This window comes from Prionailurus bengalensis, chromosome A1 (assembly GCF_016509475.1).
Source record: "Prionailurus bengalensis isolate Pbe53 chromosome A1, Fcat_Pben_1.1_paternal_pri, whole genome shotgun sequence".
NCBI classification, from domain to species: Eukaryota; Metazoa; Chordata; class Mammalia; order Carnivora; family Felidae; genus Prionailurus; species Prionailurus bengalensis.
In genome coordinates, this window is record NC_057343.1 from 209,622,874 (window position 1) to 209,641,278 (window position 18,405).

The window sequence follows — 18,405 nt, forward strand, 5'->3', positions numbered from 1 at the left end:
AGGCTCCAGGTTCGGAGCTGTCAGCACGGAGCCCGAGCGGGGTTCAAACTCACAAACCGTGAGATAATGACCTGAGCCGAAGCCGGAAGCTCAACCGACTGAGCCACCCAGGCGCCCTAGAACACTTTATAGCGTTCGCAGGAAGGGGTCAAAATAGTTACCAGCCTATAAAGTCTCCACCTATGAGGACAGGCATGGCTCAGGTGCAGGGGTCCTGGGAACCCCCCTACACTATGATGTAACCTTTTGGTGGCTAGACCCTGAGGGGATTCTCAGGAAAGAAGCCATTTACCTACTGTTACAGAGGCATTTCAGCATTTCAATTCTTGTTTAATGTAACAATTAACCATCTCATATGCTATTGAAATCAGTGATAAAAACCACTGGCACGGCTGTCCCCGGGTTGCCAGATCCTTCTGGAAAGTCGGTCCCCTCTGCTCCCCGGTGCAGCGCCTGAGCCCCACCCCGTGTACCTTTCTGGCAGTGGAGCCCCTCGAAGCCCAGGGGGCAGTCACACTCATAGCTGTCCTTCCTGGGCCGGCAGCTGCCCCCGTGCGTGCAGGGGGCCCCCACGCAGGGGTGGGCTGCGTTGTCCACGTTCACGCCCCGCGTGAAGTCGTGCTTCACGTGGATGGTTCGGTCGTTCAGGATGATCTTCGGGAGAAAATGTAAACACAGAAAACATCTTTGCAGTCTGCTAAAGCTTCCCTCAGCCTGTTAACCTCAGCTACATGTGATGGGGGAGCTTTCATAAAAGAGAAAGTGTCTGGTTCCTGTTTTTACCGCCCAGTAAGTGATGCAGGCACTGAAGTGATGCTCTGTGGCCCTTGGGAGAATCTGCAGAGAGTAAAGCGTCCTCTGGTCCTGGAAGATTCCGGGAGGTCGTAAAGAAGTCTCAATAAATACAAAATTAAGGTTCTCAACCTGGCTGCCTGTTAGAATCGCCTGAGGGACTTTAAGAAATACACTAATGCCCCAGGTCTCACCCAGATCAATGGAATCAGAAGCTCTGAGGGCAGGATACAGTCAACAGTAACTTTTAAAAGCTTCCCAGGTGATTCTAAAATACAGCCAAGGTTGAGAGGTGCTGCTATAAAGCCAAGTAGGGAAGAATACAGAACGAAGTATCATACAGGCAGAAATCAAAGGGGGACTGACGCCTTCTAGTGGCAATGGGGCTGGGGGAAGCTTCTCCCTGTACTGCTCTGTTCTTCTGGCTGATGGTCTCGTGTCATCTACAGCTCCATCAGTGGGGTCTCCCAGATTGTCCCATCCCTTCCTGCTATCCTCTCTCCCTGATACTCTTGAATTCCCTTCCCCACATCCCCTTCCCCACTATTAAAAAAAAAAAAAAAAGTGACACTCAGATCACATTCTTGTCATTGCTGTGCAAATTCACTGGGACAAGAGGGATCCATTGCCTTCACTCCCTTTTCCCTGCAATGGGGGGAATGACATCCCCCATTCATCAATGAAAATGATGAATTATAGGGAGAGGCCACTGGGTTTCCCAGCCCCAAATAACGTCTGGGGGACCCAACGTTTTCAGCCCTCCACTTGGAGAGCGTGTTTACCTTGAGCTGTTGGGTGTTTTGGTGTCAGGCAGGCTTTGCAGAACCAGGAGACAGAACACCTCTCAGAAAGACCCCCACCCTGCAGGGGGTCCTAAGAGGTTAGCCATGGTCCTTCCTGCCACTAATCCATGGTCCCATAGGCCTGCCTAGTCCTTGGAGGGTGTCAGGAGAGTTAGGAGAACACTTTTTCCCAGTCTTGAATCTTACAAGCTGCAAGAGAGTAGTCAGAATCCTTCTACAATCTTCCCCTTTTCGTGCTTCAAGGGAAAGACTGTGAAACTCAGTCATACGTCCTTGAGACAGGCCAAGAGGCTACCATCCCCTTCAGGACGTGGCACAGCCAGTGACTCAGCCACCGGGAGGGGCGGGTGGCCTTTCCCGGACGTTGTGTGTGCCACGTGAAGGGGGCAGGGCAAAGCCTGACAGGGGCCCGGAGGGAGGCGGGGGAGGCCTCTTAGCATCTCAGCTTGATTTCTCAGTGAGAATTTCAAATGCATGATGAAACATGGCCAAACCCACTGACGGGGGACAATGGGCTGAGATGAGGTGTCGCTGACATCACAGTTCAGCAACAAAGGGAAACACCTCAGAGTCAGCAAATATTGACTGGACCCCTTTTCTGTGCTCCACACTGGGATACAAGAGGAGGGGAACAGAGCCCCACCGGGCCCTTCCTAGTGCCCAGATGTGCAAATCACAGTAGGGCTTTCTTTCACTGTCCTGCCTTCATTTTAGCCTCTCTCATGTTTCACCCCAAGTCTAGAAAGACCAATGGCCCACATTCCACCACTGGTTGCTAAAGGAAAACAGGACGAAGCTAACATCCAGCAATCGAATATGCTTTTCTTCAAATGCTTTTTTTCCCTGATGTTTGATGGTCCTGGAAATCTGGTTTGGTGAGTCAGCCTGCACCTCTGTTACAGACACAACATATTATCGAAACTGGAGAGGTCATGGGCAGCCCCAAGAGAAGGGATAACAGACAAATATGTGTGGGGTCAATGTCCTGTATCTTTCACTGGCTGCATGATTCCACCCCCCCGCCCCCGAACCTTCTATGGAAGGACTCCTTAATCTCTGCTCTTAAGAGTGTGGTTACGTGATTGATGAGCTGCAACTGCTTAATTGCAGGGGTAGGAATGGGGGTGGAGGTGGGATGAGAGTTGGCTCTTGACTTGAGCAGGAACTTCAAAGCACCTCAGAGAGAAGCACTGAGCCAAGAGTTGCTCTGAGACTCCACTGGCTTCCTTCCCTTTGGTAGAAGCCTGTCTGCAGCCACCTGATGCCCGCTGCCTCCCCCAGCAATGCCTGGATCCTTCGGTGGATGTATTGTAAAGACCCATCTTCATTGAGTTGCTTTCGTGGAATGTCTGCTGGACGGGGGCCCAGGAGCAGACGTTATAAGAAAATGGGGTTGGAAAGCTATGCTGCTAGCATTAAAAAAAGAAAACCTTAAAACGTGAAAACTTCCTCCAAGCTTCTTTTTTGGATCCTGCAGATTCCACTGATCACGGTTCTTAATTCCATTGTCTGTAGTCAAGGTCACACAATAAACATGCAAAAGCGAAGCCTGTACCTTCTGGATGCTCCCACTAAAGGGCTTGAGGACGCCCGAGTTCTTCTTCACATCATCGTAATTAGGGACTCCACCAATAAAAATGTCCGTGTTGCACTTAATCTGTGTGAAGCCTCCCTGCCAACAGATGAAAACCAAAACACGGCTTAGCTTCAGAAAAGGTAGTAAGGTCTGCCAAACGGTAGAGACACCTTGAGGACCCACCGCAACAGGCCGGCTGGACTTTCACGTTGTTTTGCATTGCGACCTTACTGCCTGTTTGTATGTTTGGAAATGTATTAACCTCTCTGGGACTCCGTTTCATCATCTAGAAAATGGCAGCCATCATATCAACCACATAGACACGTCACGGTGAATGTGGTGGGCCGCATCACTGTCCACCAGCATTCAGCGCTTCTCCAGAAGAGCCCCTTCTCCCTGCAGGGAGATGACCTTCAACCTGTTGCTCTCGAGTGGGGCCAGGTAACCTGCTTCAGCCAATAAAGCATGAACAGAAGGGAAATGAATCACTTCCGGGCAGAAGGTTTCAGAGCCAGAAGGTGACTCACACTGCCCTCTCCCTCTCTCTCTGTTCCTTCAGCCGGGGTGTCAAATTAGAGCTGCAACTGAACGTTGATGGACACGTAGTGCAAGTAAGAAATAAGCCCTTATTGTAGCTGATCTTCTGGAGCTGTTTGTGACCCGCTTGAGCACAGCCTAGCCTCTGTTGGAGGCAGAGAGCCCACCGATTTAGCACTTTGCCCAGAGTTGGATGATTAATCAGCATTCCAGTCTGACCAGCTATTGTTATATTAGGCAGTGGTAAAAATAAAACCTCTTCAGGCCAAGAGAAAAGGAAGGCATGGTGGGTGGGAGGCATTCCTTGCTATCAACTACAAAGGGTAGAGAAATTCTTCTCTTTTCCAAATTCTCAGAAAACTACCCAGGTCAACCCCCAAAGCCTTGCCCTGTTACCGGTCATTTCAACAGCTTAAACTCTAACGGGTGGGCTAGACAACAAGCTGTGTATAATATTTAATGTCTAAACTCTTTCACACATGAGCTGGAAGCAAAATGTGAAAATGTCCTAAGACAACAAATAGAGATAAATGGAAATTTGAGACTCTAACATAAATCATTATTTCCTTTGATTTGTGGTAAAAGGAAATATAAATAGTAGCAGCATTTAGTCATTAATTTAACAAATATTACTGGGCATCTACTGTGTCCCAGGCACTAAATGCTAGACAAACAACAGTAAATAAGGAAGACCTGGTTTCTGCCCTCAGAGGCAGAATCCAGACACATAAATGGGCAGGTGGGATTAGCTCAGCAAGGGCTGCTCAGGGGACTCTGGATGCACTTGAGGAGGGAGTGCACATATCCTACCCTAGACACAGATAGTCTGGGAGGTAGTAAAGGAAGAGTCAGAATTATAGAAATCAGTCAAAGTCAGGGCTTGAGAGGAATATAGTAGGTATAAGGGCAGAGGCAAGGAGGGGCCAGATACTGCATGCTTAGAAACGCCCTCTACCCAAAAAGCATCAAGCTTTAAGCAGAAAAAAAATAGTTATATCTGTGTTTTAGGCAGATTACAGGCCAGAGGGAGGAGAACGGACTTGGGGTCAGGTCAATATAGAGAAGGAGAGACAGAACAGAGAGGAAGGTACAGGATCTAGGAGAGTCTCACAGTGCCCAGGTCCCACCAGGGAACAGCATGGAGGTCTTGATTGGAACATAGACAGAATTGCCTTCCATCAGTAACCTTGGGGCAGCGTTCTTATTTAACTAGGCAGGGGTTTGGGGAGGGGGAGGGGAAGGCAGTGTTCATTAAAGAAGCAGAAGGCCTTTCAGGAATTGTAGTGGCTGGATGGAATGCTGACCCTGGAGGGAGCTGTTACCACACCGCCCCCCCCCCCCACCGCCCCCGCCCCCCCAGGCCCCAATCACTATCTTAGCTCTTCTAAAGTTAAAATAAGATAGTAAGTGGAAAGGAGAAAGGTTGCAGGGTCAAAGGGATGTCAGAGAAACAGGCTGTTTTGAAAAACCTTTGAATTACAGTTGTATCCAGTGAACAGGACGTGGCCTCATGGGGTGAGAGCTGGTTCCTTTTGGTTTCTCATCAAAACCCTCCCCTGCACCCCTTCCCCCCGCCCCCCCTCCCCTCCTGTTGACAAGAGACAGGGCTGCAGCTGCCACACCCACAGGGAACCGCAGGAGAAAAGCAAACAGACCCCACCGAAAGGAGGCTTCGCCTAGATCTGCCACTTCTGTTTAGCTGGAAGTGGTTGGAAAACCTGAGCAAAGCTGCTGGTTAGGGTTTTCTGGAACCCTCAGAGGCACATCCCATCCTTAAGTCTGGCATAGACTCAACCCTTGGCTGTTAGTATTTCTCAGCTGAGCAACCCAGAGTTTGGCTTTCGCATGGACACTGAGGGGCCTAGGCCCTGGGTTAATCCCCAGAAGAGTTCTTTCATCCCACCCATCTCTAAGCTCTAAGACCACTACTCCTAATCCCATTGCTCTCTAACCGAAAGAGTCACCTATGCCTTTGAACATGGTATGGACAGCTGGGGAGCAGAATCCCCTGCTGGGGGAAGATGTGATTAAGGCTCAACTCACTGAGATCAAGCATGGAGCCTTCCCACTCCTGTCTCAGAGCTGCCTCAAAAAACCCCAAAACAAAACAAAACAAAACACCCTCACATGCACACAGACTGGCTACACCTGTACCCACATGTGCACACTGCTTTCCAGGTGGGCAGCACTCCAGCCAGCTTGGTCCATTCAAAAAGCCAATAGGGAGGCACTGGTTCTACCATATTGGTTGAATTCTTACTCTCTGATATTGTAGCAATAGAAATTCTGAGGTGTGGTTTTTACCTTTGTGTTGTCTCTTCACTGTAGGATCCCGACAGTAAATACTGTGTCCTAAAGAGTTTCTTCTTCATAATCAAAGGCCTTAACCCTACCACCTGCAAATATTCCATTCTGAACTTTTGTTCCTGTTTTACAAATGTTTGTAACTAAGGCCTACAGAGATACAATGCTTTTTCGAATTTATATTAAGTCAACATATAGTCAAGTCTAGTCAAGTCTATAGTTGTGAGCTACTAATTCTATCTTGGACTGAAGTCAGTTGTTAGAATTTTCTGGATCATACCAGAAATTACTCCTGTTCTCCCTTTAAAATCCATTCCCCTTCATCCACCTTTCCTTCCTTTCTGCCTTTCTTCCTGCCTTTCTATTTTCCTTCCTTCCCTCTCTCTTTCCTTCCTTCTTTCCACAAATACATATATAGAACATTTTCTAGGTTTGAAGAGTGCTCACCTCTTGAAGCAGAACCCAGTTGGGGATTCTTCTTATCCTGAGAAAGTCCTTGGTTCTGACAGGACCTCCCACCACTACCATCTCTGATACTGGCCTTGGGACATACGTGTTCTTCCTTCTGCTCTCTTCTCCAACTAAATACCTCTTTCCTCACCAAAAGTCTTTTTTTATTCCTTTTCTTTTTTCTACCAATCCACTTTCTTATCAGAATACCCACATTCACAAATGATATTGGGAATTAACATAGTGGAAACCCTAAGTCCCCTTTAGGGGACTAAATTTTTTGTGTGTAAAGAATCCTAGTAGGTTAAAATTTAAAACAAATCTCTCTTATCTTTTCTTAAAAATGTTATTTTCTTGGGGCACCTGGGTGGCTCAGTCGGTTAAGCATCCAACTTTGGCCCAGGTCATGATCTTGCAGTTCGTGGGTTCAAGCCCCACACCGGGCTCTGTGCTGACAGCTCAGAGCCGGAGCCTGCTTCAAGTTCTGCGTCTCCCTCTCTCTCTGCCCCTATCCCGCTCATGCTCTCTGTCTCTCTCAAAAATAAATAAACATTAAAGAAAAATTTTTTAATGTTATTTTCTTTGGATACGACCTTGGAAATAAAATCATGGGTGAAAGTTATAAATTTGAGTAGAAATTCTGTGCTCTTGAGGTCATGAGAGTACTCTATTAACCAACAGGAATAAGTAAAGCTACATAGTGTTGACCATGTACTGTTGTATTTTACATATATAGTTATTTTAATTGGCACAACTCTACAAAGTAGGCGCTATTATGGTTGCCATCATCCCCACTTTATAGATGAGAAAACACAAACTTGCAGGTCAAGTGACCCATCTGAGTTCACACTACTGGTAAGTAATGGAGCTAGATCTGGAATCCAGGAGCCTGGCATCAGAGCTGTGTTCTTGCCAGATGTGTGGCCCCCACAACACTGGCCCGACCTCCAATGTATGTCCTGACCTACTACACTATACACTGACTCAACAAAGACAGGGATTGGAGGTAGGGTGGGGGTGGCAAGTGATTTCATAAACGATGTACTTGTATTAGTTCACTTAATCCTTGCAACGGCCCTGTGAGACTGCTGCTATTATGACCCCATTCGCAGCTGAGGAACAGACAGGTTAAGTAACTTGCCCAGTGGGGAGCTTGGGTTTTAAGCCAGGCAATCTGGCCCTGGAGTCCATGTACTTAGCCATTACTCTGCTGCTTTTCTCTCCAGGACAGGAAGAAAACAGTAACCCAGTTTGCACTGACACGTGTCCTTCTTACCTCTGCCATTGCCTCCACTACCTTCTGCTTATCCACTTGTAAGATACCATTCTTTGCTGTGCGAGATACATGCAGCTCATGCCAGTGGCCCAGGGCGAGGGGGTCTTCACTCCTGTTGAAGGAAGGAAGCTGAGCGTGGGATAGCATCAGTGGTGGTATGGACAGTGTTCATCAAGCTGCCCTGATGAACCGATGCAACCTTAGCTACCTCATTCATTCCATCACAAGAAAACAATCACTCCTGCTTAGTGAACACAGCGATGCTCGGTCCGTTTATTGGACCCCTTTATGGTAGGAGCATTGCAATTATCACTTTATTTTATTACTTCCAACAAGCCTGAAATGTGGGTAAGATGAGCCTGGTGTCCTGGAGGAGAGGTGACAGTGAAATGTGATCATAGTTGCACACAAGCTTTGAAAATGACAAAAATTACCTGGACTGTAGTGTAAACCACAGATTCTTTCGTGTGCTGATGGCTACGGCATCTTTTGAAATGCATACAAAGTTAGGATGGATGGATGGATGGATATAAGGATAGCTAGACATGTGATAAAGCAAATATAGCAAAATGTTAATTATAGATGACAGGTGGGAGGAATAAAAAATGTTTGCTGTATAATTCTTTCAACTTTTCCACATGTTTAGAATTTCTCATAATAAAACGCTGGCAGGGGGAAAGAGTCCATGTTGTCTGATATTGTGAAAAGGATTAAAACTAAAAATTCAATTAATTCAACATGAAAGTGCTTGAAGTTTAAATGATTTCGATAAGAGTTTTGCACGCTACTTTGGACAGTGAGGTATGCAAGAAGAGGATAATTATTGCATTTGTATTTCTAATGATGTCTAGTTCCTGGCCTTCACTGAACCTCCCAATTATTTTTTGGTCCTGGATCATCCTTAGAAAACTGTCAGGAATACCAATGGGCACAATTATTGAAAGGTCTCCACCCCCTCACTTGATTCTTTTGCTCTGGCAAATGCTTTTGTGATTTGTCCTTAGCAATTAGAATTTAATCACCTTGGCTAAATCAATATGCAATAAAGAAACCAGAGGCACTCTTTAAGCAGCCCCATCTCCATAATAAGTACCACCGCCTTAGTCGTGTTCTTGTCCTGCAGAGGTCATTCCCTGTCAATACCCTGCCTTCCTCGGCACAGTTACATCGATCACAGCCGTCACGAGCTCATTTCAATTGCCTCGATTTTTGAATCAAGTTCATAATGAATTTGACCACCTTATCCTTTTCCTAAAGTTAAAATGATTTGGCCAATTCCACAACTTCCTGTGGTTCAGGATTTTACTGAGTTTTCTTACTCAAGCAGGAAGTCTTAGAAATGATCTTCAGAATAAACATCTTGCAACGGGGCACCTGAAATGCCCACAGTAATCCCTGTTGTCAGGTTACCCTGGGGAGGGGATGGGACAGGGGTGGTCTTTCCCTTGGACATTCTGGGCACTTGCCTTCTTTTCGTTACACCTGATACTCTGAATTCTTTTTCCAGGCACTTTTCTGACAGGCAGGGAAACGATATCTTACATTAAAAAAAAATTAAATAACACTTCTTGTCTCAAATAGGCACAGAATGATGAAAGAGAGAAATGCTGGACACTAAGGTCCTATGTGTCTGTGACCCCAGAGCTGGAGCTGCCACCATGGAGGGGAGCCATGGGGGGGGGGTGTGCGATCTGCCCAAGAGGAGGGCTGATGAGCCCGACCCTCTCCCTCACTCTTTCTGGTCATTCCTTATCCAGGAGGAAGCCATTTGAAAGTACAAGGTGATATTCAAGGTGTCTTCCCTTCTGAACTTGACAAACAGTTCTACGTGAATTGCTTAGACTGTTTTGCATAATCTTATGTAAATTGAATCAATTAAACACGCACCAAAGTTGTCTTGAGACATAGGATGTTTTTATATAACCAGAGGCACAAAAATGTTTGCCCATGACCCAAGGTGGGAGGTGTCAGTGACGTGCAGGAATTCAGCCATAGGACAAAAATGAACTGTCCTTTTTAAGAATTGTTGAAACCTAATGCAGCAAGCATTTCCCATCGGCCGTGAGAAATGATCAGCAGTTAAGGGCGATGTATGGCTGTAACATCTCTCCCGCAGTCTTCCTAAAAATGGCAGTCTAGCAACATAAATTACGATTGAATGCAGCCTGCAATTTCCTTTAAAACAACCACCACCTTTGGATTTCCTGCTGCGGGGCACCATTGAAGGAAACATCGTAGTGAGTTTCAAAAGAGAATCTGTCGAATATAGGAACAAGGAGCATGTCTGCATTAGATTAGCAGGCCTCTGGCTGGAGGGTAAAAACTACCGTGGAAGGAACACAGTGCGAAGAGGGAGACATAAACAAATAAGAGAAACGTCTGTATCCACCATCATCAGGCTCTGAGGGTGTTGTAAAAATCGTGACGCGCTGTACGGGAACAATTGATCTTCCAAGTAAATTAACAGTACAAGCTAGATAACAGGAGGAAAGGTTTGAGGACCCAGAGCCACTTCTGCAGATACCAGCAAGTACTTCAGAAGCACCTGTTCACTGCCATGCTATTGAAACCACTCATCGCACCGCCTTCTCGAACATATCGGTCAGGGATGAGCCTCTGTGATTTGCAGATTCGCTGTCAGACTCCTTTATCTGGAGAATGGTCAGAGATGTGCTAACCATCTAGTCACCATCAAAGAAACAATGCGAGAGGGTGGTAAAAAAATCAAAGTCAGGTCACCAAGGGCATGTCTGTCCATTCAACTTCTGTTAATACTTCTTTCCTAGTATTAACAGGAAATTTCCTGTTTGTTTCCTCTATTGACGGAGTGCCCACAAAATGATGCTAGGAGCACGGACTGATCAACTACAATTCATCAGGTTTTTGTGATGGCCTTGTGCAAAATGAAGGCAGCCTATCCATGGGTTGAAGCAGAGAGTTGCTACCTGCCGGGGAGTTACCTGACAAAAGGAAAACTTGCCAGTAGGAGAGAATGATCCATAATGAAGTATGTCATACCACCAGGACACGTTTTGGAAAAGAGAACCACGGAGGGACGACAGGAATAGTGCAAGCTATCAGGACAAGGCCATCTTTTTCCAAAGTGACCGCTGTTGAGCTTTCTGGGGGGGAAAGGAGCCCCTAAAGGTCTCAGCCCTTACCTGAGAACACCAGTGCCAGAGCCACAGTCAAAGCGGAACTCCACGTGGCCCCCTGCCATGTTGATGGACACAAAGTCTTTGCTGCCCGTGTCGTAGCTGTAGAGGAGGACACCATCACCCGAGTCCGGCCGAAACGTGATCTCAAACTCCATGAAGGAAAGGTAATGCTGGGGCTCCAGAGGCCAGGGTGTTGCAGCATAGGATCTCAGGGACTCTCTGAATTGAGGGATGGTCAGGGTGAAAGCTGAAGAAAGAAGCGTGCTGTTAGAAATCCCTCTGTGGCAGAACTAGCCATGTTCTCTTCCTCCTGGGTACGGAGCTAACCTACATTTCCCAGCTGCCCTGAGTGAATTGGGTAGTATAACTGAATTCCGGTCAGTGGATTGTGGGTGGGAGTATTATACGCATCCCAGGTCTGACCCCTAAAACTTCCTACCATCTTCCATGCACCCTCTCGTCCCTCACCTGCTAGCTGAATGCAGGAAGCAGGGGAGGATTCTAAGGGCCTGGCAGAGCCTGTGTCCCTGAATGACTGCATGGCACAGAGGCCACCCCCACCCAAACTCCTCACTGATCTGCAGTGATGTGTGACGTGAGCAAGGATCGAGCCTTATTATGTTAGGCTACAAAATATGAGATGATATGTAACAGCTTTGACTTACAGGAACTCACACGCCCTCTTCTAGGTGATCTGAGATCTGAGATTATTCAGTGCTAAAGAAACCCCCCCCACCCTGCCCAGGATGGTGTCTTAGGTCCAAATTTGAATCAATGGTAGGAAAGTTAAAACATGTTCAACTCAGGCCACCTGGGGGGCGCTCATTGGTTAAGCATCCGGCTCTTGATTTCAGTTCAGGTCAAGATCTCACTGTGGTGAGATCGAGCCCCACATCAGGCTCAGTGCTGGGCATGGAGCCTGCTTGGGATTCTCTCTCCCTCCGCTCCTCCCACACTTGCATGAGCTCTCTCTCTCTTCTCTCAAAAAAAGTGTCCAACTCCACACGTTTGCCAAAATCTTTGAAATCTTTGAAATTTCCCCTGATTCTGTGTGTTTGCGTATGCACATGTGTTTACACGTATTGAGACAGGTATAGTATCGAGAGGTGGACAATTCACTAGAACAGTAACAAAAAGAAGAAAGATTACTCTTGTGCCTTCCCATTGTTAACGACTCTGCGTGTCTCTTCCCCACATTTTCTCTGAACCTGTCAGACATTCTCAGAAGCATGAGCTGCAGATGCTCTGAATTCAGTCTGATACAGACCACACGCATAAAGGCTTTTCAAAGTTACTTGAGGGCCAAAAGGAGCCCACCAAAGCCTGGCCCAGAAGCATCTTAAAATGAACCTATCTTTGGTTGGCTTGACACGCTGACACTCAAAGGCACTCCAATCTGATAAAAAAACAAAACAAAACAGATTCTCCCATCTCTCCCAACAATGTATAGATTTTAATCCCATAAACATTTATGGGACTTGCTAAGAGCACGCTGATGAAAAATTACATCGACATGAATTAACAGGGCAGGCAAAGTGCAGCCAACTTGCTTCTTTCTCACCATCTTCACAGTGTCGACCTTTAAACCCAAGGGGACACAGGCAAATGTAGGCGTCGGCTTTGACTGCTGCACAGGTGCCGCCGTTGATGCACGAGGCTTCGTCACAGAGTCCACTGCTGCACTCCCCTAAATACAGAACAGGAATGACAAAACCGATTCATCGCGTGAGCCAGTCCAAGACGCTGGAGCTGACCGCACCAGCTCTGAATACACACGCTCAGCTCCCACTCGTGTTAATTTGTACCCCTGCCCAGCTGCAAAACAGCCTTCAGGGTAGGTGGAACGTACCCTTCATTTTAGTTTGATTTTGGCCTGTTCTTTATGAAGAGCCACAAAGAATCTTTAAAACATGGCGGACACAATAAATCAAATAGTAAATTGTTTGGACAATTTTACGACCACCGACGAAGATGAATGAGTTGTTTCTGCGTTAATCCATCTGTCTCTTATTCCAACAAGAGCGTGTTTCAATCCCTTCTGTGTCAAAATGGTGTTTCTGTTCCAAGCATTCTAATTTGTGTGGCCCCAGTTACCTTAAGTGCTACTGCCTGGTTGGTTCAAAGTTGAGGCAATAAGGGGAACACAGAAGCCACATCTAACTTATAACCTGGCCTCAACCTTCCACTGCTCTGTCTGGGGCAGGAAGGGGCTGGGGTGGGGGGTGCTTCATAATACCTCAGCATATGCCTTCAAGCATCCCTACTGCCACCTCCAAAACTGAGATCTTATGGGGGACAGGAGGGTGGCCTGGAGTAAAAAGCGGTGAGAGCTTCAACACCAGATGGGTCCATACTCTTTACCAAACACGTATCAGAGAGGCCCATACAGGGTATACTCTCACTGTCAAGATCATCAGATGACATGGAAACACATGGACTTCTCCTGCTCTGCTTTTCTTCTGCTTCTTTGGCCCTCCTCTTCTCCTTGAATATAAGAAATAAATTTCACAGATGGGCCACTAGCTGGCCCAGAGCAACACAAATGAGTACTAAACACTTGCTCCCGGGGTAGGGACAAAGGAGCACATCTCTGACTGAGCCGTGAGGGGCCCGGCCCTGAGCCCCACAGGCTGTGATGCTGCACCTGCCTGAACTGCAAGCCCACTTCTGGTGGGATGAAAAGCCTCCATTGGCCATCTCAGCAGGGCAAGCCCCCCATCCTTTTCTCATCCGTCCTCTGCATTTGTGGAGCTGACCCCGTCTTTTCTTCCACGAAGCCTCGCTGCGAGCGTGAGCAGGGCTGGGTATAGTGTGCAGCCAGCCGAAGAGGCTGACTTCAGGAGTCGAGGACAGAGTTTAATTAAAGCCCGTCCAGATGGCTCGTCGCCACAGCCGGGGTGGGCTGGCCTCAGCGAATTCCAGCTGGGGCCACTGGAAGCTCAGGGCAGAAGTGGCCGGTGGTCTCTGCAGCCACCGCCTGAGAACATGGCCAGCATCCAGTCTCCTCGGGGTGATGGACATGGAACCATGAGAGCCGGACTCTCACAGCCCCTGAGCGCCCCCCCCCCCCCCCCCCCCCCCCCCAGGTCTCGACGAGCTGGGATTCTTTCCCCGAGAAGGGCGGCTCCCACAGGAAGAAACAAGGTTCTTGGGTTATTTTAGCTACACATGGAAAAGATATTACTTTACAAATTTGCATTGTGACTATCCTTTAAGAGGGGGGAGTGGGGTGGGGGCGTTGATGAAAGCAACACGGCGGCAGGATTCTGCTGGCAATTGGTACGCAAGATGGCCCATGAGCGGCGGCGTGGGAAAGAGGAACGGACTCCCACGGGGAGGGAACGTGGGGCTGGCCGGGGTGGTAGCAGAGGAAATGGACAGGGAGCGAAGACACGGGGAAGGGAGACCCAGCCAGTCCCTTCTAGAGCTTGAAGGCGGAGGCAGACCCTAGCAAGGCCTCCGGGTTCCTCGCCTGGCGGTCTGAAAGGACAGTGGCGGGAGTACAATGATGAGCACGGCTGTGAGCAGGAGCTGGTTTCTGAGGCACAGAGGACCTGGCATTGGGAAGCAGACTCCGCTTCCCATTCTCTCCCTCCCTCTCTCTCTGCCCCTTCCCCGCTCGTGCTCACGCTCTTTCTCACTCTCTCAAAAGAAATAAACATTAAACAAACAGATTGCATAGCTTTATTTCAATGTAATTGTTTCCTACCATGGATGTTATTCTCTACATTTAAAAACATTATTTGTTTCCAAACATCCGGCTGGCGGGGTCAGTGGAACATGTGACTCTTCATCTCGGGGACTGTAAATTTGAGCCCCATGTTGGAGGGGGAAATTACTTAAAACTGAAATCTTTAGAAAAAAAAAAGAAAAGAAAGAGAAACACCATTTTGGGAAGAGTCCACAGGCTTTACCAGACTGCCAGAGATGTTCACAGCACACAAACGGTTAAGAACCTTTGGGTTACTAAATTGATGATCCTGGCAGCAAAGTCCAGGGATACAGGGAAGGATGGGTGCAGAGTTTTAGGAAGGAGGAAAACTGTCAACTCTGAGAGTGGGAGGAAGGAAGCTAGTCGCAAGGTCATGTGCACAGAGAGCTGGCAGGACCTCATCATCAGTATATAACTTTTATTGACATTGAACCTACTAGATGCCAGCTTTATGCAAGACAATGAGGTGAGGGCAGGAGAGAAATTAGGCCTCCGAGGAGAGAACAGCAGGTGGGATGGGGCAGACTACATGAAGGACTCATGGATGGTGAGCAACCACCTGCCCCTTGTCCACCAATCCGTAACTGAAGCCAGTCTATTTCCCGGACTGAAGATCTGTCCACTCGGTCCACATCTCCACCACCACTACCAGCCTAGAGCAAACCATCATTATCTCTGATCTGGATTGTCGTCATAGCCTCCAGCCAGTTTACATGTGCCCCCTGAACACAGCTTTCAATAAGCTTTCCACAGCCAGAAGGATCGTTTCAAAACACAGACCAGATCATGGTAAACCACCTCCCCCTCATACTCCCACTGGGACAAGCCATTTCCTCTGCCTGGAATGATCTTCCCTCTCTTATCTGCTTAAAAAGAAATGCTTCAGATATCAGCTTTGGGTTATATGCTCAGAATGGTTATATGCTCAGAATGCTCCAGCCCATAAAATCCCGCTATTATACACTATTATTATACCACCATTTCTTCTTTGTAACATGCTGAATTGTAATTTTTTCATTGACTTGTGTGACTATTTGATCAGTTTGGTCTTTCCTTGTGGCAGCTACATGAGGGCTGAGGTAGGATCCTGTTTTCTTGTTCATTACTGTCTCCCCAGGACCTGGCATCATGACTAACATTAAGCAGATCCTTAAAAAAGTATCTGGAGAGAAAGCATGAGTGAAACAGTGATAAACCATGGTGAGACCCATGGCCACCTCACACGTCTTGAGTCTCAAATAACTTGAGAAGTTGGTTTCCCAACTTGTCACATTGACCCAGTGGGGTATGGAAATCCAAGACAGGATTGGAAAAACTGAGTTCCAGTGGTTTAGGTTTAAGAATTTGCATGGAAATAATAAAAGAAAGTCTGGGCGAGCGAATGCGAAATTTTGCTGAGATGACTCACTATTCTAGAATGTGGGTTTAGAGTCTAATTGCTGGGAATAATCTAAAGAAGGTGATGAAGGGGAAAGGCTTCCGTAATGAAAGGCCCCTTTGAGGAGTTGAGGTAGGCTTTAATGGAGGTGGGGAGGGGGACAGAGAAAAAGCTGTGGTTGAAGATAGCAGTGACAAGTTAGAGATACCAGACAAAGGAACCGTGACTCTGCTACTGTCATTACCTTCTTCTGGAAGCCTGTATCTCCACCAGAAATTCACTGCTGTTTGTATGAGCCCAGTCTTCCCTCATGGTGGCACTGCATTTAATTTAAAAGAACTTGAATTTCTGGAGGACTAACTCAAAGTAAAGCAAGTATGGAGGCTGAATAACCAGCTCTGTTCTAGCACTCCAGGGGGAAAATGGGGAAAAAATGAAAAAAGGCAATGAGACTGATGCCTGCCATTAAAGTTCATCACAAGGCTCGTAGACATCAAATAATCCAATAGCAGCTTCGGGGGGGGGGGGGGCCCAGAGCCAGCAAGGTGGGCCCATTTGGTACCACCTGCTCAATGGAGAGGCTGGTTTTGCACAATGTGAGAATATAAAACACTGCCAGAAATCGGTCCTTGCTCAACTTTGCAAGGTCTCAGCTACCTGTCAGGGGTCACCATGCAACCTCAAGACTGCAGATCTGGATTTCATGACTGTTTCCCATTTGTCCAAGGAAGAGAGAAAAAACAACTGATACCCTGCTGAATGGGTGGAGCCAGAATATTAATAATAATATTAATAACAAATACTTACAACATGCTTGCTATATGCAAAGCACCAACTCATCTAGACAAAGGGATTTTAGGAGGAAGTTACTTAAAAAATTCATAGATTGAAGACCGAATTCCCAATGTGACTGCATTTGGAAATAGGGCCTTTGAGAAGCTAATTAAGGTTAAGTGAGGTCTTAAGGGGGGAACCTAATTCAATCTGACCAGTGTCCTTATAAGAAGAGGGAGAGACACCAGGGATATAGACACAGACACAAGGCCCGATGAGGACACAGTGAAAGAATGGCCACCTGCAAGCCAAGGAGAGAGGCCTCAGGAGAAGCTAAACCTTCCAGTGCCTTCAGCTTGCATTTCCAGCTTCCAGACTGTGAGAAAATAATGTTACTAAAACCACCCATTCTGTGGTATTGTGTTATGGCACCCCTTCCAGGCTAAAATGGTCACTGAATTAACCAACCTTAGAATTATCTATCTGCTTTCAGTGACGGAAATAAATGTCCTTACTGCTTTAAAGACAATCCTAGTCTTTTCAGAAAAACGGTTCTGGAACAACTAGACAACCTCATGCAAAAAACTGAATCTAGACACAGACCTTACACCTTTCACAAAAATTAACTCAAAGAGATCACAGCCCTCAATGTAAAATGCAAAACTATGAAACTTCTACAAGATAATGTGGACAAAAATCTAGATGACCTTGGGTAAGGCTTGGGATGGCTTTTTAGAGACAACACCAAAGGCATGACCCGTGAAAGAAATAACTAATAAGCTGGATTTCATTAAAATTAGAGAAGACAAGCCATGTCTAGGAGAAAATATTTGCAAAAGACACATCTGATAAAGGACTGTTGCCCAATATATATATATATAAATCTCTGAGAGCTCAACCGCAAGAAAATAAACAACTTGATTAAAAAATGGGCTAAATAAAACCTTAACAAAACCTCACCAAAGAAGCCATACAGATGGCAAATAAGTGTATGAAAAGATGCTCCACATCATATGTCATCAAAGAAATGCAACTTACAACAATGAGATACCACTACACATCTGTTAGCATCTGAACTCTGACAACACCAAATGCTAACAAAGATGTAGAGCAACGGGAACTCTCAAACATTCCAGGTGGGAGTGCAAAATGGAACAGCTACTCTGGAAGACAATTTGGCAGTTTCTCACAAAATGAAACATGCTCTTACTATGTGATCACCACACCATCACACTTCTTGTTGGTATTTACCCAAAGAAGTTAAAAACTGATGTCCATCTAAAAAACCTGCACACTGTTTACAGCAGCTTTATACACAATTGCCAAAAACTTGAAGGTAACCAAGATGCCCTTCAGTAGGCATGACAAACATGCCTTGCAGTACATACAGACAATGGAATATCATCCGGCATTAAAGAGAAACGAGCCATCAAGCCATGAAAAGGCGTGAATAAAACTCAAATGCATATTACTAACTGAAAGAAGCCAATCTGACAAAGCTACATATGATTCCAACTATATGACATTCTGGAAAAGGCAAAATCATACAGAATATAAAAAGGTCAGTGGTTGCCAGAGGTGGGGGGTGGGGTGAGCCATAATATGAACTACGGCTCACCATGAGTGAGCCATAATATGAACTACG

At 46.6% G+C, this 18,405-nt stretch overlaps 1 protein-coding gene across 2 annotated transcripts in view; it reads right to left on the bottom strand.

Moving 5' to 3' along the window:
- EGFLAM (EGF like, fibronectin type III and laminin G domains) overlaps positions 1 to 18,405 on the bottom strand; it is a 180,462-nt gene that overhangs the window by 24,888 nt on the left and 137,169 nt on the right. For both annotated transcript variants that reach the window (XM_043599670.1, XM_043599661.1), the window contains exons 14-18: positions 12,458 to 12,583; positions 10,900 to 11,143; positions 7,739 to 7,850; positions 3,151 to 3,267; positions 474 to 654 (exon numbers count right to left, since the gene is read on the bottom strand). In XM_043599670.1, the coding sequence (XP_043455605.1) occupies positions 474 to 654; positions 3,151 to 3,267; positions 7,739 to 7,850; positions 10,900 to 11,143; positions 12,458 to 12,583 (780 nt within the window). The remainder of the gene's footprint in view (positions 1 to 473; positions 655 to 3,150; positions 3,268 to 7,738; positions 7,851 to 10,899; positions 11,144 to 12,457; positions 12,584 to 18,405) is intronic.